Source organism: Carcharodon carcharias, chromosome 22 (assembly GCF_017639515.1).
Source record: "Carcharodon carcharias isolate sCarCar2 chromosome 22, sCarCar2.pri, whole genome shotgun sequence".
NCBI classification, from domain to species: Eukaryota; Metazoa; Chordata; class Chondrichthyes; order Lamniformes; family Lamnidae; genus Carcharodon; species Carcharodon carcharias.
The window spans coordinates 57,676,899-57,698,035 of NC_054488.1; the positions used below are offsets into that span (position 1 = coordinate 57,676,899).

Sequence of the window (21,137 nt, forward strand, 5' to 3'; positions counted from 1 at the left end):
TCTTTTGATCTTTTTCCACAGAGCATTCCCTTGGTAGCACAGGAGTTCATTGACCAAGGTCCTAGAAATGGCAGATAAATGAGTGGATAATATGTTTTTGGTGGTAATGGCCAGTGGAATTATAAAGCTGCCTGCTTCACACCATGAAATCTGTTACAGCTGCCTGAGCAGGCAGCCAAGGCTTCTGTTTAACATCTCATCCAGAAAATAGCTCCTCTGACAAAGCAGTACACCCTCAGTACTGCACTACAGTGTCAGCCTAGATAATGTGAAGTTCTTTAAAATGTTAAAAATTCATATCCTTGGAATATTATGGAATTCGATAATTAAGTTCCCAGTTAGGTGTGTGAAATGCCATCAATTATCAAGGTGAGGAATTTTAGTGTTGGACTTTGGGATATCTTCCATTTTGAGCATCCATTCTGTCAGCATTGAGTACCCAGTTTTGGAATAGATTTGGATATAGAATAAAGCTTCTCTACTGCAAGGCAATGTGCTGAAACTCCTTGAAGAGCACAATTTAGTATGACGTTCCCACTTCTGCACCAACTTGGCAGTGTGACTGCCAAGTTTGTGCTGTGGACTCATGCACATGCAGTACTGGGAGGAGAGTGCTGAAACTCATTTCACAAAGCACCATTGTTGCCAGCAAACAGTGGGTACATTGGCCATATCAGCTCATGCTGAATTTGAAGCCAGGTGTCGGGTGAAAAGTACCTGTGCCAGTGCACTGCAACTCATTGCACAATTGAAATTGAATGATAAATTGTACAGCAAATCTGATGAGCTCTTGGAATATAGCAGAATTTGTTAAGTGAGTTCATTGTTATTAAAATTTATAATGTTTACTGAATACTAGCAACATTCTGAGAGAGAGGACAGTTGATGTATAGTTGAAGTTGGAAAGTTTTTGCAGGGAGAAAGTTATAGATCTGATAACTTTGGTATATATCATGGATGCAATTTTAAATTGAATTATTAAGGTACTTCTCACAATCACTGTCCAGACACGCAATCCATTTGGAATGTAAAGATGGAAAGCAGTGATATTTATGGATACAGAATTAACCTGTAGCGATCAGAAAGATACCATGCTCAATCCCTACTCTGTTCTGAGTTATCTCATTGCAACTGGAGCTGCAGTGGAAACACCACAGTGGTCTGCTTTTGGATAAAGCTTTGAAGGTGGCAAGACAGATGTACAAAGCAGTTAATAAAGCATGTGGGATCCCAAGCTTTATAAGTCGAGACATAGAGTACAGTAGCCACAAAGCTATGATAAACCTTTATAAAACACTAGCTCAGCCCCGGCTGCAATATTGACTAATTCCAGGCAGCTCGCTTTAGGAAGAATGTGATGGATTTGGAGAGTGTACAGAAAAGATGTACTAGGATGATTCCAGGATGAGGATTTTTTTTATTCATTCCTGGGGTGAGTGTCGTTGACAAGGGCAACATCTAATGGCCACCCCTAACTGCCCTGAACAAGGTAATGGTGAGCTGCCGCCTTGGACAACTGCAGTCCATCTGGTGTAGGTACATCCACAGAGCTGTTAGGGAATGGCGTTCCAAGATTTTGATCCAGCAACATTGAGGGATTAGCAATATCGTTCCAAGTCAGTATTGGGTATGACTAGGAGAGGAGCTTGTAGGTGGAGGTGGTGTTCTCAAGTGCCTGCTGTTCTTGTTCTTCTAGGTAGTAGAGGTCACAGTTTTGGAAGGCACTGTTGAAGGAGTAACAAAAACAGAATTACCTGGAAAAACTCAGCAGGTCTGGCAGCGTCGGCGGAGAAGAAAAGAGTTGACGTTTCGAGTCCTCATGACCCTTCGACAGAACTTGAGTTTGAGTCCAAGAAAGAGTTGAAATATAAGCTGGTTTAAGGTGTGTGTGTGGGGGGGCGGAGAGATAGAGAGAGAGCCTCTCTCTCTATCTCTCCGCCCCCCCACACACACACCTTAAACCAGCTTATATTTCAACTCTTTCTTGGACTCGAACTCAAGTTCTGTCGAAGGGTCATGAGGACTCGAAACATCAACTCTTTTCTTCTCCGCCGACGCTGCCAGACCTGCTGAGTTTTTCCAGGTAATTCTGTTTTTGTTTTGGATTTCCAGCATCCGCAGTTTTTTTGTTTTTATCACTGTTGAAGGAGTCTTGATGATTACAATTACATCAATAGACTGACCAAACTGGGGTTGATCCCTTTACACCAGAGAAGGCTAAGGGAAGATTTGATGGAAGTGTTGCAAACCATGAAGGGTTTAGAGTAGATAAAGAGAAACTGTTTCCAATGGCTGAAGGGTCAAGAATCAGAGGGCACAGATTGGCAAAAGAACTAGAGGTGACATAAAAAACCTTTTTCATGGAAAAAGTGGTTAGGATTTGGAATGTGCTATCTGAAAGGATGGTGGATACAGATTCAACAGTAGCTTTCAAAAGATTATTGTCTAAATACTTGAAGGCATAAAAATTTGCAAGGATGTAGGGAAAGAACAGGGGAGTGGGACTCACTGGATCACTGTTCAGGAGAGCAGGTACTGACTCAATGGTCCAGATGGCTTTTTTCTATGATGGACTGTGCTATGATTGAACTGAACTTGTGATGGGAAGTGAAGAGGAAAACTCAATGAGGGTTCCCACTGTAGTTGCTATCATCTGATAAGTCCCTATTTTTCACTGGAAATTCATGGACATTGGGACTGGATGTCGAGAAGAAGTGACTCCATTGCCATGCCCATCACAGCTGAACAGCCCACCCTCCAGCCTATGCTCAGAACAAAGGACAGCCTTGTTAGTGAGGTGGGAGAGCTGGCTAGGGCCTAATAAATGCTGACCCAGCCAGCAAAGCCCACATCCCATGAATTAATTTAAAAAATTTAAACATTTTGTTTTGAAATGAGTGGGAGAGGAAAATTGTGATTTCTGATTGTTGGTTGACTCAGTTGCTGGTAACACAAGGATGTTATCAGTACTGGTTTCAGTTGGCCCAGTACTGACTTCCCCCTAGTTCCACATGTGTTAAAATACAAAGAGATTCACAAAACAGTGTTGCGAATGTTGTTGAATTAAGATCTAATGCTTAAGTGGAAGTCTTTACGGCATGCATTTAAGGTATTTGTCTATGAAATACAACTTTTAATGCAATTCAGTATCAGTGCACGAAGCTCAAAAAGTTTAAAATATGGAAATAACCAAGATTAATTATATGGTTGACTGATCCATCTTCTTGTGTATACAAGGTTAATACATTGACTTTTTGAAATTTTTCAGCCCAATTGTTTTAATATCACAGCGAATTTATTAAAGAAAGCTGTGCAGTTTATCACTTCGGTGCTAATGTAAATCATAGTTTTATCTGGTCTGGAGCAGAAATCAGGTTGCATAAAAAGCCTGGTGTAGACAAAAATTAGTAGAAATAACTTCCCTACCAGATCCAGGGAGGTGGTGAAATTCAGGAAGACACATGAATGAGAGCTGAGGCTGACAAGCTTTGCTCTAAAAGGTAAAAATTCCTAATAGCAAACTCATGAAGTGCCCACTCCTCCACTCCACCCCCTCTCTCTCCTCCCCTACCCACATTCCTTTTCTTTCTTTCTCTCTCTCTCTCTCCCTCCTTCTCTCTCCCCCACTCTTTCTCTTTATCAGCTGATGAAATGTTGGTGACACCATATTCAAGAATGCATAGTTTATTAAGTAGCTATGGTGCAAAATGGAAACAATGAAATATCGCCACTTGAAATTGTGGTTATTTCATGTGCAAGACCTGGGTAAGCTCTCATCTTTGTCATGTATGCTTTGTCTTAGTGTGAGATTCATACCAAAAGTGTAATTGAACAATTTGTGTAGTTTGTCTTTTTACTAAATAAAGTAATTCCAGTGATAAGAAGCCTATAATTGGACATTAATTTCTGTTGTTTTTTTTTTCCAATTTCACTCACCATAAAGTATAGTTATTACAAGTGGCAATGTCACATGTTGGGGAATTGGAAGGGGTTCCTTCTGGGAATGAGATTACAATATTTTATCAAGAATAATTTGAGGGACTATCACGCTGCATTTAACTTGGCCTGAGACTGCTTCAAAGCTAATGCTTAGTGTAAAAAGAAAGTAGGAATTGTTTGCATCTCAGCACTGACATCCTTCACTTTACACCACATATCCCAGTCTCAACCAAAAGCAGACAGAAGCATGACTTGAAATTAGTGACAAACAACACATGCAAGGATGATGAGATCCAAATTGCACATGGGCCATGAGGACTCGAAACGTCAACTGTGCTCTTCTCCACCGATGCTGCCAGACCTGCTGAGTTTTTCCAGGTATTTCTGTTGAAGGGTCATGAGGACTCGAAACGTCAACTGTGCTCTTCTCCACCGATGCTGCCAGACCTGCTGAGTTTTTCCAGGTATTTCTGTTGAAGGGTCATGAGGACTCGAAACGTCAACTGTGCTCTTCTCCACCGATGCTGCCAGACCTGCTGAGTTTTTCCAGGTATTTCTGTTTCTGTTTTTGTTTCCAAATTGCACATTCCTGCTTCTCCTGTCATCTTGACAGAATTGAAGAGCTTTAAGCTACAATTGGATTTCTGTTTCATCTTGTAACAGTTGTTTGGAGAAATGGTAAAGAGGAGAGAACACATTTGCTAGAAAACTAAAATAAATCAGTTCAGAAGAAGATCCCTATTGGACTCTAAACTCTAATTCTCTTTCTCTCCACAGATGCTGCCAGACCTGCTGAGTTTTTCCATCACTTGGTTTGATAGTAAATAAAAACATTTGCACATAATAAATATCCTCATTGATGAGACTGACCATAACCAGCTCTCAAATTATTCAGTAAGCCTTGTTTGTGGGGAGATATTTTCTTAAGACTGTTGGGCAGGACTTTACCAGTAATGTTCGCAGATGGTAGCACTTGCAGTCTGGATCCACATAAGAGGCAAGTAGCTGGGGATGGCAATAGAACCGTACTTGAACTGAACTCCGGGAAATGAGATGAGAGGAAGAGGAGATGGATTTAAAAGCATTATGTATAGCAAGCACTGTAACATGAATAACAATGTGTGTATAAGACTCACTCCCTATTTTGCTCACTTGAGAGAACAAAAAGGTCTGACGTGAATATCACTTTCTTCTTGCTGCAGAAAGCATTAAAGGTTCATTTATCAGAGGAAAAAGCATTTGTTCAATTTTATATTTCCCTGCCACGTCTGAGCTTGTAAAAAAGGATGATAGTAATGCATTGTGAAAGTTGTCATCTCCATTTTATTTCTCTGCATAAAAAAGAAAAAAGGCTTCCAATGCCAATTACTTACTTAAGTGCTCAACTAGGAATATCAGGGGGAGATCAAGTCCACATTTTCACTCTTGTGCAGTGTCAGTCGTGCTATTTCGATCCCGTCAGAGCATCTTGTTGAATTGGAAATTAATTTTGCTACTGAAAGTGTAATGGCACTGATGTTTAATGTTCACAGCTGAAGCAACTGGTTTCTTCATCTCCACTGTTTGAGCCCATGGAAATGGGGGAATTTGACTGTTATTTTTATGTTTTTAAAATACACTGTCTTAACTTTAAAGGAGTGCTAAACATGATTGTGGAGAATATATGCAGAATGGTATGCTGAATAGACAGTTTAACTGGTGCAAGAACTAACTTCTCAGTAGGTGCAGTGTCATTTTGTAATTCCACACACACAATGTTGCATGCAGCTAGTTGTCGACCTTGGCTTTATTGGGGGGAAGTGCTGAGGGTAGGGGAGGTGCTGGTCAGAGAAACTGAACACCACCTCTCAAACCAGGAGATCCAACAGGTTGAGTGTTAAGTTTGTACACTTAGGTGAGAAAGTCAGAGATGAAATGAAAAGGAGAGTCAGCGCACCAAAGCTAATTGCTTTAGTATTTCAATTCACCCTGCCCTCCATCAAACATGCTGTCTCTGCCACCCTGCTTGGTGGATTATTCCACTTGTTGTTGAACATTTGTGTCGAGACATTCCTTTATATCTGAGTTCAAAATTTATTTTCTGCTAGTTTATACTCATGTCCACTGCTGCTAACATCCTGCCTTAATTTAAAGCATTGTTCAGGAATTTTTAAAGCTTTTTAATTGTTTTATGTAGTTTGGTGAAGTTGGCATTAACCAGCTTCTCAAGGGATATGGAGATTAAGTTTTTAGCCTTCATATTTGGAATCATTATCCTGAAACTACGAGAGTTAGGTTGTATTAGGCTATGGTGACCCAGTTGAATCTAACTAAGCTGTGCTCATTGGAGGCCCGATGCTGCATTTGAGTCGCTACTAAAACTTAGATAATTAACCTAGGAAACCTAGTTTCCTCACCAAGATAAACTGTTAAGGAATAGTCATTTATATTATCAGTAGATCTTTCAGCCGATCTGCTTTCTACACCAGATGGTTCACCATTGGACCATTGATTGTCAGGGAAATTAAAATCCCACATAACAAAAGAAACCCGATCATATGTTACTTGTACTCATTTTAGTTTGATTGAAGTATTTGTATTTTTGGTGCCTTCATGTAGTGATTTTTTTTTTTGTCCTGATGGCATTGGTCCCATTCAAAATAGTCTCAATCCGCATACTTTAGCAATTTTTGATGAAAATGCCTCTCCACAAAACACTCCTTGTCCCGAAGGTCTGACATGTGCCAATGATTAATTTAGGATGTTGACTTGAACTAATTGAATCCAAAAGCTTTAGCTGTCACTGGTGCACTAAAATCATCTCTCTACAACAATTAAGTTTTCATTGACAAATACCACTAAAATCGCTCTTCTATCCTATTCTACCTTTCCTAAAATCCTTATAATCTTTAAGCTGCATTTCTGCTTCAGTATTCTCATCCAATTGTCTATCAGAAATGCTTATACTATCTCATTTCTCTAATGCTGAACAATACCAAAGCTCTAGTATTTTATTTCTGATACCCTTGCAATAATATAAAGGCATTTAAAGGTCTGTATATGTAATATCACTCAATAATTGCAACACCAAAACAGGCATTCAGCTCCCAACCGATCCATGTCAGTGTTTATGCTCCACAGGAGCCTCCTTCCACTCCTCTTCATCCTACCCCATTCACATATCCTTCTATTCCTTTCTCCCTCTTGTGTTTATCTAGCTTTCCCTTAAATTAATCAATGTTATTTCCTTGTGATAGCGAGTTCCACATTCAAACCACTCAAGTGGTTTCTTCTGTTGGGTTTATTAGTAACTCTCTTATGTCTTCTAATTCTAATCACTCCACAAGTGGAAACATCTTTGCATCTACCCTTCCACAATCTTAAAGACTTCTATCAAGTCATCCCTCAGTCTTCCCTTTTCTAGAGGAAAGAGCCACAGCCTGGTCAATCTTTCCTGATAGCTGTAACTTGGTTCTGGTGTCATGCTTGTAAATTTTCTTCGCACCGTCTCCAGTGCCTTGAGGGTACATGGAGACCAGAACTATTCACCGTACTCCAGGTGTGGTCTAAGCAAGGTTCTATACAGTACAAGTTTAACAAAACTTCTCTGCTTTTCTGTTCTATTGCTTTTACAAAGAATAAACCCCAGTGCTTAGTTTTCTTAAGGCTTTATTAGCCTGCATCACTACATTTAGTGATTGAGTACTGATTTGTAGCCCCGAATCCTTCTGTTCCTCTATCCCATTCGGAGACTCATATCTAACACATTTTGAGATTATTCTCCCCTTACAAACTTGCTCTTAACCTTTGACTGTAGTATTATAGAGTCATAGAATAATACAGCACAGAGGGAGGTCATCTGGCCCATCGTGCCTGTCCAGGCTCTTTGATAGAACTTTCTAAATAGCACATTCCCCTGCCCTTTCCCCATGGCCTTGTGAAAAGTTTTCCCTTCAATTATTTATCAAATTCTCCTTTTGAATGTAATAGTCCAGTTATATTCCCCAAAGGAGCCAGACACAAGATTGTCTAATATAACTCAGCTCAATGAATTTAATTCCTCTGCATAGCTACCTCAATATTTCCCCTGAATCTATGAAATGAAGACCATTCTTCCAAGAAAGCTTACCTTTCCCATGGATAGTTCCCCAGCTGTTGATGAATGTCAATCTCTCTCTTTTGCATAGATCTTCCAGCCATATGTTGAATCCAACAACAAGGCTGTTCCCTCCTGGTGAGCCATTCAGCATTAGTTGCAATATTACCACTTTTGTACCTTTGACCTACAATGCATTCATCAATTGTTTGTAGCTCTCCAATATTTAAGCCTAATGTTGGTTTGTAGCTAAGTTCTGCAATTCCAGACCTTTCACCTTTCAATGGTGTCCACTACTGTCCCGTTGATCCTTCACCCTGGCTTTTGGAAAACACAACTGTTCTGCACAGAACCTTGCAGATCCATGTGCCTCACAATACAGTCACTGTTGAGAGCATTCCATGTTATCTGTTGGTCTGTCTTTGCCTTAGCTGCCACCTTGGTGATTCCCCCTTTCTTTCCTGCTGCTTTCATACTTCAGGATCATTCCAGAATGTGTGGCTGTATCTTTGATGCTGGTATTGGTGATTGGAATATCTTGTACATAATTGAGCACTGCAAATCTGTTAGCTGGCAAAGTACAATCAACACTAGAGTACGAACTAGACAGTTATAATCTGGATCTTGCCGCATCTGTGGAGAAAGAAGAGTCATATGGACTCGAAACATTAACTCTGTTTCTCTCTCCACAGATGCTGCCAGACCTGATGAGTCTTTCCAGCATTTTTTGTCTTTATTTCAGATTTCCAGCATCTGCAGTATTTTGCCTTCAGCTATAATGTGGATTCTGACTTGCCTGTTATCTTGTTGAGAAAGTCATCATAATTTATCAGGTGTATAAGTTAATTGAATGATTTGCTTTTTCAGATGGCAGATTGACTATTTGAGATTCAAGCTCCGTACATTTAGCACACATGAAAGGACCAAATGCCTCACCTCAACATTCCCCTCACCCCAAGGATACTTAAATGTCTAAATGGTACACACCTTGCACTATAGATGGTCTCCTTTCTGGGTTTTGGGGTAGCCATGGTGATAAAAATTGTAACAAAAAGTATTTGTGTGAAAAACACACGTGGTGGATCATTATATACAATTGTACTGTCCTATTTGTATGTTTAGTGAGTTTTTCCTTGACTTTCACAGTAAATGATGAAATTGATTGAGTGCCATACATCATTAGAACTTAGCATTGCAGTGTGTTATAGTTATTCAGGATTGCCTGTCCTTGCAGGTTCCTTGGCCTAGTTACCAAGGCCGTTTTGCAGTTGATCCTCGCATTATGAGCCATCAAGCAGCTATGGCGTACAACATGAACTTGCTGCAGGCACATGGGCGTGGATCTCCCATCCCCTACAATCTTGGTCATCATTCCCCAATTGGACTAGGGCAGCAACATCCAGAGAAGGAGCACGAACAAAGCAGAACAGGTGAGTTCCTTTGGTTGGTTTGGTGCTGGAGCTGCACTGTATACCAGATTTATTTCCAAAAGCATTGGGGCTATTTATCTATATTAATTCACGGGACTTGGGCTTCGCTAGCTGGGCCAGCATTTATTGCCTATCCCCAGTTGCCCTTGAAAAGGTAGTGGTGAGCTGCCTTCTTGAACTCCTTCAGCCTAGGCCTTTGTTAAACTAAGAGCACAACAATGTATTGCTGACGTAATAGGAGTGTTAGGAGTTTCTGTCAAAAGATTTTGTAACATAACATTGCAATCTTGGGAAGAATAAGGGTTTTGGTGTTCTGGAAATTTCAAAGTATAACCATTTCCTTCAGCAAGATCATTATAGACCTAATTTTATATTTCGAAAATCGTTATTAACAGTGCATCAAAATGCTGTGTATGATTTTCAGTCGGCTTTAGTTTTTTGATATCTGGGAGATAATCTTGTGTAGATCTATTTGAATAAATATTTTAAAGAAAATTTCAACAAAATTGTTAATTCTGCAGCCAAATCTGAAGTCTGGATACGCCTGGTGCTTATAGACTGACAGTAGCATCTGCAACGTCAGTGGGCAAGGGATGGAGTATTTGATCATATCGAACATTGCAGAGAAGTTGAGAAGGGAAGGTTAATGCACAAATGTGAAAGATGATGTTGATCACTTTGTCCGGGTAATCTGTGTTATCAGTGAGGAACCTGGACTGAGGGAATCGAGAGGAATTGTAGGATAGGGACCTCAGAATTGGCTAATTATGCAAAAGCTTGAGTTGAGATCAGGGATGGAATTAAGAGGTTGTGGTGGGCTTATTTGAGAGTGTGCAGTAAACAGCTTGTTGATTTGTTGATCAATAATGAGGATTACAGAATTATCCTGGGAATTATAAAACTTGGGAAGGAAGAATCTGATGTAACAGCAACTCCTAATGCATGGTTTTCTGATGTGTAATTTATTGTAAACCTTTTAACTGTTTTACATGAAAGTTAAATGTTTCTTTTCAAAAATTCCAGCGAAAGGTGAGGGCAGTGTAAGAACTGAACAAAATAGGCTTCAAACTCCTGAGAAGAAGCCACCTGATTCCAAAGAGAAGCAGGTATGCTTTTATACAACAGCCTGAAATTACATGCTCTTTTTTGATGCTCTTTGAAATTTGTAAAGATGCAGGACAAAGCTTGGAGGTTAATGGAATAAAATGCATGTTTGCATTTCTTGCCCATCTGATGTAAGTGCAATATCTAAAATGGAAGAGGTTAAGGGAAAAAAGAAAGCCAAATTGTTCAGAAGTGTTCCTTTATTACATTGAGGGGATGAGTAATAAAATTTTGAGTGATATCCAACTCAGAAGTCATTTCCTGTCGAAAATCATCTTTGACTCTAATGTAAATTCTTGTTTTGTAGCATTTGTCTAGTTTGTATTTGCTCTCTCAATCTGAGCTGCAAAATTTCTTCCTATTATCATGCGCATAAAGATCAAGTATGGTCTCAGTTTAAATGGTGTTTCTATTCAAGATTTGGAATAGCATCACTCAAGAGTTTCAATTTCTGTGAAAATTGCAAAATTGTGAGGCCTTTTGTACTAGGTGCAAGATAAAATTCAGTCTGACTAAAGCAACAGGAATAGCTCAGCTTTGACTTTGGTCCGGTATATTTAGACCATAAGACGTAGGAACAAAAATAGGCCATTCGGCCCATCTTGTCTGTTCCGCCATTCAATAAGATCATGGCTGATCTGACAATCCTAAACTCCACTTTCCTGCCTTTTCCCCATAACCCTTGCTTCCCTTACTGGTTAAAAATCTGTCTTTCTCCGCCTTGAACATACTTAACAGCCCAACCTCTACAGCCCTCTGCAGTAAAGAATTCCACAGATTAACTGCACCCTGAAAGAAGAAATTCCTCCTCATCTCTGTTTTAAATTGGTGACCCCTTACTCTGAGATTATTCCTTCTGGTCCTATACCCGCCCACAAGAGGAAAGAACCTCTCAGCATTTACCCTGTCAAGCCCCCTGAGAATCTTACGTTTCAATAAGGTTGCCTCTCATTCTTATAAACTCCAATGAGTACAGGCCCACCCTACTCAACCTCTCCTCATAAGAAAATCCCTCCATACCTGGGATCAACCTAATGAACCTTCTCTGGACTGCCTCCAATGCCAGTATACCTTTCCTTTGATAAGGGGACCAAAACTGTTCACAGTATTTTAGATGTGGTTTAACTAGTGCCGTGTATAGTTTTAACAAGACTGTTTTTATACTCCATTCTCTTTGAAATAAAGCCAAACATTCCATTTGTCTTCCCTATGACCTGTTGAACTTGTATGTTAGCTTTTTGGGATTCATGCCCAAGGACTTCCAAATCCCTCTGAGCAGTCTTTCTCTATTTAAATAATATTCAGCTCCTCTATACTTCCTGCCAAAGTGCGTAACCTCACATTTTCCAACATTATCTTCCATCTGCCACTTCTTTGCCCACTCATTTAACCTGTCTATATCCCTCAGACTTCTTGTGTCATCCTCACCATTTGCCTTCCCGCCTATTTTTGTATCATCTGCAAATTTGGCGATAGTACATTCACTTCCTTCATGTAAGACATTAATATATATTGTAAATCATTGAGGTCTAGCGCTGATCTCTGTGGCACTCCACTAGTTACAGGTTGCCATCCTGAAAATGTCCCCTTTACCCCAACTCTGTCTTCTATTAGTTAGCCAATCCTCTATCTATGCTAATATACTACCTCCAACACCATGGGTTCTTATCTTATTAAGTAGCTTTATGTTCCCCTTTACCTATCCTGCTAGTTACCTCCTCAAAGAATTCTAATAAATTTGTCAGGCACGATTTCCCCTTCATGAAGCTATGCTGACTCTGCTTGATTAGATTATGTAATTCTAAATGCTCTGCTATTACATCCTTTATAATAGACTCCAACATTTTTCCAATGACAGATGTTAAGCTAACTGGCCTATAGTTACCTGTTTTTTTTTGTCTCCCTCCCTTTTTGATTAAGGGTGTTACGTAGGCAGTTTTCCAATCTTTTGGTACTTTTCCAGAATCTAAGAATTCTTGGAAGATTGCTACCAGTGCATCCACTCTCTCTGTAGCTACTTCTTTTAATATCCTAGGATGCAACCCATCAGGTCCAGGGGACTTATTGGCCTTTAGCCCCATTAGTTTCCCTAGTACTTTTTCTCTAATGATAGTTATTGTATTTATTTCTTCCCCCCCTCTTTTGATTATTTAGTATTGGAATGCTATTTGTGTCTTCTACTGCGAAGACTGAAGCAAAGTATTTATTCAACTCCTCTGCCAATTCTTGGTTCCCCATTATTATCTCCCCAGCCTCATTCTGTGAGGGGCATATGTTCACTTTGGTCTCTCTCTTCCTTTTTATATATTTAAAGAAGCTCTTACTGTCCGTTTTTATGTTACTTGCTAATTTACCCTCAAAGTTTATTTTCTCCCTCTATTTTTTGGTCATCTTTTGTTGGTTTTTAAAACTTTCCCAATCCTCTGGTTTACCCCTAATCTTTGCCACATTGTATGTCTTTTAATTTGATACTATCCTTAACATCCTTGGTTAACCATGATTGGTTTATCCCCTTCCTTGAATCCTTCTTCCTCACTGGGATATATCTTTGTTGTGAGTCATGAACTATTTTCTTAACTGTCTGCCATTGTTCATCAATCGTTTTTTCTGCTAAAATCCTATCCCAGTCCACTCCAGCCAACTCTGCCCTTCATCAGATTGGAAACATGATGTGCAGAATTTTGGAGTGTGGCCCTCAAAAGTCAATTAATATGGTGAGCTGTGTGATGGAGCAACAGTTTTGAATTATAGGTATGTTTCTTGCTATTGAAGAACAAAAACAAATGATGGGGAAAACCTATACAATGCACACGCCATTGTTTTGTGGACATTTTTCTCCATTTCTACCTTTGGCTTCCTGCCTGACTTTTCTAATGAAATTCTGATTTTTTTTGTAACGTTGCCATTATCTTAGATCAGAAAGAAGCAGAGGCCCCTCTACATGCCAAGTTGATAGGATGATTATTTGGCCCATCTTAAATCATTAATCCAGAAACATTCTAAAGTTCCCCTTATTGTAGCACTCCATATTTCTTAAATAATTTCAGGCATTTTCATCTTCAGTACGCAATGTCTGTTCTACGTATTAACTGCTGTGTATGAAAACAGAATTTCCAAGTGTTAATCCCAAAATTAGCTTTTACTAGCCTGAATCTGCATCCATTTATTCTGTTCCCACAGTTTAAATGAAATATTCCAGGATTGTTTACTCTATCTTGTATGGAATCCGTACACCTCCATCACAGCACATCCCTTCTATGCTGACGCCCAAGGTTCTTTAGTTTCATAACTGTAATAAGGCAATGTAATTTACATGAGCCCTGTGGCCAATCTAACCTTTGAGACTTCCAAATAAAAGCCATTTTGTAGACTTAAAGCAGAAAACTAGATATGTGAAATATTGCTAAATATACAGGCATCAATTTTTTTCTTGCTGCCTGGACAGGGACACACAACCGAAGTTGAGGATTGATTGCTCGTTATGTAGCAACCATCATGATTTCTATTTGTATTGATTTCAATGGTCTGCAATGCCAACTTAATGCCAGAGCAACAAGTTGAAAATCTTTCTTGTAGTTTTGGTGCTCCAAGCCAGTGCAAGTGTTAAGAAACCCGAAAGTAGTCTCCACATTTCTTCATGTGTAGTTTTTGGCTGACTGCCTGCACAGGAGTCATTAGGAATATCAGCTGACCAGTTGAAAAGGATGCAGACCCCAAATGAAATCAACCATTGAGGATGTGAGAAACTTTGTGGCACGATATCGACAGTGCTAGAATATTGATCCTTGAACCAGGCAGCCTGTACTTAAATTTCCTCAGTCACTTACATGGTCACTCTGACTTCACTTCATGTCTCACCTAGATCTTGGAGAGAAGGAAACTCATTCAGTTGGGTAGGTCTGTGTATCCCATGCTAGACATGCTGCCAAATTTGCTGAAGAATAGAATTCAAGGTGACCGATTACAGTTGCATAGGCAGTTCTAATCAAGATGGGTGTGCATTTAATTTCAGCATCGCAAAAGGCAACTATTTTATATGGTAAAGAAAATGTTCAGTTGTACAGTTGAGAAAGAACAGTTCCAGGAAATATTTCAGTTTTATTTTCTGTTGTCTTTGTTACTTGCCTACTCATCCTGATGAGGAAAGAATCATTGTCTGCAACTATCAAATTGGTTGATGTTGAATCCTTCGTTCAAAACGTTTCTAATTTTTTCCCTTTTTACCATAGTTCATTTTTTTCTGAAAACTGAATTCTTTTAAGTTGACTTAAGTTAATTTATGTTGGACATTAAACGCTGTTACACTGTTACCCAAGCATTTTTAGGTTGTTCCAATTTTGTCCTTTTTTAAAAGATGAATGAAAGTATTTCAGCTTAATGTTAATGATCTCTTTCTGTGGGTTAATAGTTTCAATTTTGGTGTTATATTTTTGCTGGATTGTAACTGGTGTTCTTTGCTCTTAATTAGGCGGAACCTGAATTGTTGGCACAAAACAGAAGCCCTGAATCACACTCCAATTTAGGCTATCCCATTTCTAGATTTCATCGAAAGGACAACCTCGGTCAAAGGCAGCTAAATTTTCACCTTGCTTCTTCGCATCCACCACCTGCACCTTACCATCATCCTTCTAATCGACAGTTCCCTCATCAGCCCCCAGTACCTAGACAACCATATCCAGTACAGCAGCATCAACTGCCACAACCACACAACCAATTGCCACAACAACAGCCATCGCAGCTCTCTCCAGCTTTTCCACAAGCTCCGAACCACACTTATTTTCCTACTTCCCATTCTCATCCATCACAGCATTCCCCAAACAATGATAATGTGTGTCCGGATCAGCCTCTCTCTGGTCTGGAAGGACTAAACCCACTGAGGTCAGTTCCACACTTCAACACACCCCATACTCGTCCATTCAATTTCATCGAAGACAATACCTCAGGACACGGGATGGGGGAAATTTTAGGTAAGCAATATTTTGTGAGAGATGTGGGTGAATCTGCAACAGAGGTTAAAACTTGTAACAGCGTCCAGCTTGTCTTAAACCTTTTATATATAGTACACAAACTGATGGGTAAAATTTAGCAGGGAATTGATTTAGCTTTAATAATTTTGGGGCGTGGAGCTTGCAACATGGTCCTCTCACAAATTGGCCAGTGTAAAATGTTGGGAATTGAGAAAGCTTTAAGGGATCTCCAGACTCCAGATGAATTCTGCCTTGTGCATCAAATACTCATGTAGAATTCAGTTCCTTCACTGCCAGCTGAGACACTGTGGGTAATGCTCTTGCTTCTGAGAAAGAAGGTTTAGGGTTCAAATCTCAAACAGAGCTTGAAAACAAAAATCAACACTGACAATCCAGTGCAGTACTTAGGGAGCATTGCAATGTTGGAAGCCCTATCTTTGGGATGGAGTGTTAAACCAAGGTCCCATCTGCCTTCTCAAGTGGACCATGGCACTATTTTGAAGAAGAGCAGGGGGGTTATCTCCGATGTTCTGACTAATATTTATCCAACAATATCACAGCAAACAAAATGGTCGTCATCACGTTGCTGTTTGTGAGAGTTTTCTTATTGTGAGAGTTTGCTGTGCACATATTGATTTGCTGCATTGCATTGACTACATTTCCAAAAAGTACTTTGTTTGCTGTCAAGCGCTTTGGGAGATCCTGACTTAGTGAAAGGTGCATATAATCACAAATTTTTCATTTCCTTCCCTAAGTTTGTATGAGAGCACTGAATCCTAACCACTAGACCACCAGACTGACGCCCAAAGACAAATCTAGAAGATAACTAAAATGTGGTGGGAAGAGAAAAAAAACCCGTGAGATTTGTCAGTCATCATGATGTGTAAAACTTTTTTGAAGCCATCAAGGTCAAATGGACAAAATCCCCTCAAGATGTTGTTTCTCCTATTAATGACAACGCCATCCATCAACACTGAAAACAATATTTTGGACAACTCTTCAACCATGAATCCACAGTGACAGATGATACTCTCCAGACTATTTCCCAAAAGCCTGTTATAGAATCCACAAGTGAACCACCACCGATAGGAGGACTGCAACAAGCAATCGAATGGATAAAAAACAACAAAGCCTACGGCTCCAATGTTATTCCAGCTGAGGTCTTCAAAGCGGGCAGATTTTTACTCACATCAAGATTCCATGCACTCATCCTATGGATTTGAGTGGAAAAAGAACTCCCCTGTCCCCTCCCACCCCTAGCTTCAGGAATGAGACTATTGTAAATACCATCAAGAAAGGAGATAATTCAACCTGTGGAAACTATCGCGGCATTTCCCACTTGTCCATTGCAGGAAAATTCTGACGTGCATTCTCCTGAATCACCTACTCCCTGTGGCTGAAGAAATCCTCCCAGTGACTGCATGGCTTTCAACTTCCAGGGGCACCTCCAACACGGCCTTTGTTGCCAGACAAATCCAAGAAAATTGTCATGGAGGACACCAGGAACTCTTCTTTGCATTCATCGACCTGACCAAAGCATTTGACTAAGTAAATTGCAAGGCTTGGTGCATTGTGATCCAAAGATTTGGATGTCCAAAAAACTTCATCACAATCCTTCATGATGACATGAATGCAGTTGTTGAGTGGGAGATCTGAAACAGATGCCTTCAGAATCTGGACCGAGGTCAAGCAAGGATGCGTGATAGCCCTCGTACTATTTACAATCTTCCTCATAGTGGGTATTCACCTTATCAAAAATCAACTGCCCTCTGGTGTCAATATTAAATACTGCCTAGATGGAAAACTCTTTAACCTCAGTTGCCTCCATGCCAAAACTAAATTGACCGCCAAAGACATATTTGGTCAGCCAAGTATGCCACCTCCGACACATGTTGGAGGAGAGACTCTGGATTATATTGAGCACTTCCCATACCTTGGCAGCCACTTCTCACAAAAGGCCATTTAGAGATCCAACACCAGATCAGCTGCACCAGCTCAACCTTTTACAAACTATGGCAGCAAGTGTTTGATGGCAAAAATCCAAGTGTACAGAGCAATTGTCATCATCACTCTCCAGTATTGCAGTGAGGCCTGGACTGTGTATCAACGAAATGTAAGAGTGCTAGAGAAATTCCATCAGCAATGTCACCAGTACATCCTCCTGATTCAATGAATGGACCCGTCAAACAAACGCTAGTGTCTTCCTGGAAGCCAGTTCCACAAGCATTCAGGCAAAACTCCTGCAAAATCAACTTTGATCTTCTGGCCACGCGTGTCTGGATGGCCAAAAAGTGTCTCCCCCACCAGGTCTTGTTTTCACAATTCTCAAATAGCCAACGCTCCAGGGGAGGACAAAAAACGCTTCAAAGATATGCTGAAGCTTTCCTTGATCCACGGCAGAATGGCAACAACTTGTCTGTCCAAGCTGCAGCATGTTTTGAGTCACAACATCTTGGTGATAAGGCAGAGCAGTGAAGAAAAGGAAATAAATTCTGTGTTCCGGATCCCACTGCCTCGAGGGATGCCCTTCCCCATGTGCCCACAGACCTGCAGGTTGAGCTTTGACCTATTCGGTCACATGAAGACCCATGGCAGAAATTTGTGATCCTCAAATCTAAGGACAACTGGGAACAAAGACAAAGTTTGTATCATTCTACTTGTACAGGCAAAAATAAATATAACTTTGCCTTCTAGCTACTAAGAAGCAGCCATCTTGTGGCTTCAGGAAAAGCAGCAACAGTTAACTGTACCTTATAGCTGCTGTAAGAAATGCATGAGAGAGCTTTCGGTTTCAATGTAAAGTGGGTTGATTTAATTAGAAGTGGAGGATGACTGGAAACGTAAAGCAGAACTTGATATGATCTGGTGACAAAAGGCCTCTAAAAGATAACCTGTTCAGGAAATCATAATTTCACTTACTAGGTTGAAAATGTACACTTTAAAACTATTTTTATGCCATGTGTACTTAAAGCATTGCTTTTAAAGGTCCTGAGACATGCATAAAGAGGCTGTTCTCTGGAGACTGCCATATGTTCTATAGTAGATACTTAGCCCAGCCTTAACGGACTTTTCAACAGTTTCTCACTCCATGGGCTGCACGAACTTTGGTGCAGTGACTAGAATGTAAAGCTGCAAATCATCTTTTTCCACATAGTTGACTAAGAAATACAGCATTTGTATGTTTAAATTATCAGAGGAGTTTATGCTGAGAATTAAATTTTGGAAGAGTGTTCTGTGCATCAGACAGAGGTTTGAAACCTGGAGTTTCAAATTGAAGGTTATCGCACTTGCATTTTTGGAACCAAGGTGAATGTTAATCTAAAACAAAAACAGAATTACCTGGAAAAACTCAGCAGGTCTGGCAGCATCGGCGGAGAAGAAAAGAGTTGACGTTTCGAGTCCTCATGACCCTTCGACAGAACTTGAGTTCGAGTCCAAGAAAGAGTTGAAATATAAGCTGGTTTAAGGTGTGTGGGGGGTGGGGGGGGTGGCGGAGAGAGAGAGCGAGAGAAGTGGAGGGGGGGGTGTGGTTGTAGGGACAAACAAGCAGTGATAGAAGCAGATCATCAAAAGATGTCAACAACAATAGAACAAAAGAACACATAGGTGTTGGTGATATTATCTAAATGAATGTGCTAATTAAGAATGGATGGTAGGGCACTCAAGGTGTAGCTCTAGTGGGGGTGGACGGAGCATAAACGATTTTAAAATATTTAAAAATAATGGAAATAGGTGGGAAAAGAAAAATCTATATAATTTATTGGAAAAAAAAGGAAGGGGGAAACAGAAAGGGGATGGGGATGGAGGAGGGAGCTCAAGACCTAAAGTTGTTGAATTCAATATTCAGTCCGGAAGGTTGTAAAGTGCCTAGTCGGAAGATGAGGTGTTGTTCCTCCAGTTAGCCATAGATATTTTTAACTTGAGCCTTTAAAATAAAATCTAATTTCACAAGTGTAAGAGTTTATTCTGTGTTCATCTGTCTTGCATTAATCTGTTGTTGGTGTACCCAAATTCTGGCAGGGGAATACTTTCAAAAAATATAACACAATCATATATATCCTGTATGTGCCTCAGTGTAACTAACCTGTCGATGATTTTTGCTGAAAAAGGAGGCCTTTTTTTGCCAAAGCTTTTCAGCATGTACTCTTCAGGACAATTGTCAGAGGAAGCAGCATAGTTATACTGAGAGAAGAGAGTGCTGATTGATTGGCAAGTGGACTTTGATTGGTAGAGGTGTTGCCATGGCGAATGCGCCAGTTGATGGTGACTGATAGTTAACTGCCAAACATTGTTTGAAATTTCTTGCAAATTGTCCTGGTGAGTGCAAGATGAAAAGTTTCATCAAAAAAGTCTCTCCTTTTCAGCAAAACTATAGCTCTATACTACCAAATGACTATCTGTCAACGATTGTGTTATTTATCAGTACCATGGCTTAAAAAATGCATTCTATCCACCATTACTTTTAAAGATGAGTTGTAAAAATTGCTGACTTAATCATTCGAGTATGCGTAGTGACTTTAGTTGTTCAAGGACTTGAACACACATAATATACTTCAGAGAAGTACTGAGGGAGAGCTGCATTGCTGGAGGTGGCACTTTTTGGATGAGACATTAAAGCTAGGCCCTGACTACTTTGACAGATCGAATTGATCCTACTCACAGAAGAGAAAGGAGTTCTCTGATTGTCTCAACCAACTCCACTAAAACCGATTATCTGGCCATCCATCTCATTTGCTGTTTGTGGGATCTTGTTGTCACATTTGCCTGCTTAATAATGACTGCAGTTCAGAAATTGGTTGATCATAAACCTTGATGCCCTGAGGACTTGATAAAATGCTGTATGCATACAGGTTTTTCGCTTATTCGCGATTTGGCTGAAAAGAGTTTCTGAGTCTGGCATTGTGCATTGATTTAAAAAACATGAGGCCATGGCTTTTAGGATGTTTAATGCTATGTTTGTATTACAGAATTTCTTTTGTGTGGAAATTGTTATCAACAATCTTAAATAACTATTTCAGTAGTAATCAATATTTGAAAGATTTCAGTATTTTTTAGTCAGCAAAGATGTCACTTTAATCTGTTTTTTTCCAATCCATGGTGTCACTTGTAGAGTCATTGCATACCAACACAGCTGAAGATCTCATGAGACAGCATTCAAGAATTCACCCGTGGAATGAACATCAGGACTACGTCAATACAGGGAGTCCATCATATCCTCACCAACTACAACAGCTTGCTCACCCATCCCAGCAACAAGTCAGGTATACACAACATGCTGTCAAAGGGCAGTGGAAACATGGCAATAATCCTGAAGAGGAAAATGGACCGACGTATCAAAGGTAATGTCTTAACTGCAATGCATTAAAGCTTTGAGATTTTTGTACTGTTGAACCATATTAGTAACTTCTACTTTAATGTTAATGTTGAGGATGCTATCTGTTAACAGAATCTCCATGGCGAGGTCTACCATGGCCTTATAAAGAAGTGCTTCTCAGGGAAGGACATGCATATGTTAAATTGAAAATAAAACATGAAATTAACAGCTGGTTGTAAGAGAGCTGATAGTTTGATTTTTGGATACCTGGTTGTTTTTTGCAGTTCCAAAATTTAGACACCAGTCTA

At 39.9% G+C, this 21,137-nt stretch overlaps 1 protein-coding gene across 4 annotated transcripts in view; it reads left to right on the plus strand.

Annotated features, from left to right (window-relative positions):
* Positions 1-21,137, plus strand: part of helz (helicase with zinc finger) — a 253,424-nt gene that overhangs the window by 192,576 nt on the left and 39,711 nt on the right. For all 4 annotated transcript variants that reach the window (XM_041216945.1, XM_041216948.1, XM_041216949.1 and 1 more), the window contains exons 25-28: positions 9,249-9,444; positions 10,468-10,550; positions 15,017-15,515; positions 20,626-20,854. In XM_041216945.1, the coding sequence (XP_041072879.1) occupies positions 9,249-9,444; positions 10,468-10,550; positions 15,017-15,515; positions 20,626-20,854 (1,007 nt within the window). The remainder of the gene's footprint in view (positions 1-9,248; positions 9,445-10,467; positions 10,551-15,016; positions 15,516-20,625; positions 20,855-21,137) is intronic.